At 52.2% G+C, this 2,309-nt stretch overlaps 1 protein-coding gene across 1 annotated transcript in view; it reads left to right on the top strand.

Annotated features, from left to right (window-relative positions):
• CUNH2orf76 (chromosome unknown C2orf76 homolog) overlaps nucleotides 1-570 on the top strand; it is a 1,074-nt gene extending 504 nt beyond the window's left edge. The window contains exons 3-4 of the mRNA XM_018575585.1: nucleotides 33-70; nucleotides 478-570. Of these exons, the coding sequence (XP_018431087.1) occupies nucleotides 33-70; nucleotides 478-570 (131 nt within the window). The remainder of the gene's footprint in view (nucleotides 1-32; nucleotides 71-477) is intronic.
• The last annotated feature ends 1,739 nt before the right edge of the window (nucleotides 571-2,309 follow it).

The raw sequence follows: 2,309 nt of genomic DNA on the forward strand, positions 1-2,309 counted from the left end.
TTTGACCCTGTGTTCATGTCTTGTTATTGCAGATACCATGAAGATCATCCACCAGGCACATGGAGCCAAGGTAAGTGCACACGGCTAGAGTCGGAGCCGTGTATACCGTGTCACATAGGTGTGTGAGATCAGAACTGTTCACTGTATTCACTCTGACAGTCAGAGATTTCCCTATGTACCCCATTGTACTTTATTCTTATAAACGTCCAACTTGGTGCCAAATCCTCAAATGTCCTGAGGGGCGAAATAAATAATAAAACAGGAAAATAACAGCGAACGAAGGAACTCATTTGGACTGATTAGGGGAAATTCAGGGTAATGAGGGGTTACAAAGTAACACATTTAAAGGTTGGTTCAACTGACATCCTATCAGATTGAAGCTCAACCCTTTGATCAGAGGGAGATAGAGAGATACAAAGTAACATTGTTTATAAACATTGATCAGAGGGAGATACCAGATTGTATTTGTTGTTTCAGACCAATGAGCTGGTGGTGGGTCTGGAGGATGACGATAAATTGATCCTGCGGAGTGGACAGACCCTGCGGGAGGCCGGTGTAGGTGAGATCTGAATGGTGTCACTTTCTGAAGTGTTTTATGAAGAAACATCAGCCAATCAGAGCCAAGCCTGCCAGGGCTAATGGGGGATGTTTTCAAAGCTAATAGCCTCCAGGGTGATGTCATTGACCAGCTGTGACACTGAGCCTCAGCACCCACTTCCTGTCACTCGGCTGTCATTTTCATCTTCTTATTACAAGATGGGTGACACAATGGTACCAATGTCTGGAGTTTATTTCCAACATTTAAATCTCTGTGCGCTCGGTATTCCTGTGTATGGGGTTTGGAACTTGGAGGGTGTGGGATTGGAGGCGGAGAAGAGGGAGGGTGTGGGATTGGAGGCGGAGAAGAGGGAGGGGGTGGGAGACACACTTTCTATGGACTAGACTAGAGGTGGTGTAGATCTGTTACCATGCAGGATTGTGGTGTGTGTTGGTTCTGTATGTGTACAGTGCATGGCACTTTGTGTCCCTCAGATGTCCCATCCAGCTCTTAGTACACATGGATGCTCACCAGGGGGCGCCGTGTCTCCTGATGCCGTCCTGTGTGTAGTACACATGGATGCTCACCAGGGGGCGCCGTGTCTCCTGATGCCGTCCTGTGTGTAGTACACATGGATGTCCAGCAGGGGGCGCCGTGTCCCATGATGCCGTCCTGTATGTAGTACACATGGATGTCCAGCAGAGGGCGCCGTGTCTCCTGATGCCGTCCTGTATGTAGTACACATGGGTGCTCACCAGGGGGCGCCGTGTCCCATGATGCCGTCCTGTGTGTAGTACACATGGATGTCCAGCAGAGGGCGCCGTGTCTCCTGATGCCGTCCTGTATGTAGTACACATGGATGTCCAGCAGGGGGCGCCGTGTCCCATGATGCCGTCCTGTATGTAGTACACATGGATGTCCAGCAGGGGGCGGCGTGTCCCATGATGCCGTCCTGTATGTAGTACACATGGATGTCCAGCAGGGGGCGCAGCATGCTTTTTGTAGCTCCACCACTAAATCTGTCCTGATGCTTTCCTTCAGTGGTCATCGGGGCTGATTGCTGGGGCAGCTCGGTGTGATGGGGTTCAGTTGGCGCCGGTTCCTGTGGCCCCCCTCCCCCGGTGTGATGGGGTTCAGTTGGCGCCGGTTCCTGTGGCCCCCCCTCCCCCGGTGTGATGGGGTTCAGTTGGCGCCGGTTCCTGTGGCCCCCCCTCCCCCGGTGTGATGGGGTTCAGTTGGCGCCGGTTCCTGTGGCCCCCCCTCCCCCGGTGTGATGGGGTAGAAGTCATCGGGTTATACTGCCGCCTACAGGAGGACACAGGCCTTGTAGCCCCGCCCACTCCCAGCATGCCTCAGATCTTAAGGTGTATTAAGTCTCAGCGCAAACACGGGAATCACCTCCTGGAGGGTGATGACCAGATGTCACTTCCTGTTGTGTCTCTGGGGACAGGAAGTGAGGGAAATGTCCCCGATAGGACACAAAACCTCCGTCCCGCCTCCATCCAAAACCAATAAAAATCTTTTTTGGTCCTCCGGTGTCGTGTAAAAAAAATCTCTGACCAATCGGAGGGCCCGGTGATCGGTTTCCCGGCGCAGAGATTCCAGACAGCGGACGGTAAAATATTTATTAGGAAGATTCCGAATAATAACCACGACGGCATCCCATAATATACAGACACCTCCGATCACGCTGATTGTAGGACACGTCAGAGAGCCGCAGAGCTGACACCCGGATCCCCCGACATTCATAATAATACTTTTCATCGAACAG

The sequence above is a fragment of the Nanorana parkeri genome, unplaced genomic scaffold (assembly GCF_000935625.1).
Source record: "Nanorana parkeri isolate BGI_ZX_2015 unplaced genomic scaffold, ASM93562v1 scaffold4202, whole genome shotgun sequence".
NCBI lineage: Eukaryota > Metazoa > Chordata > Amphibia > Anura > Dicroglossidae > Nanorana > Nanorana parkeri.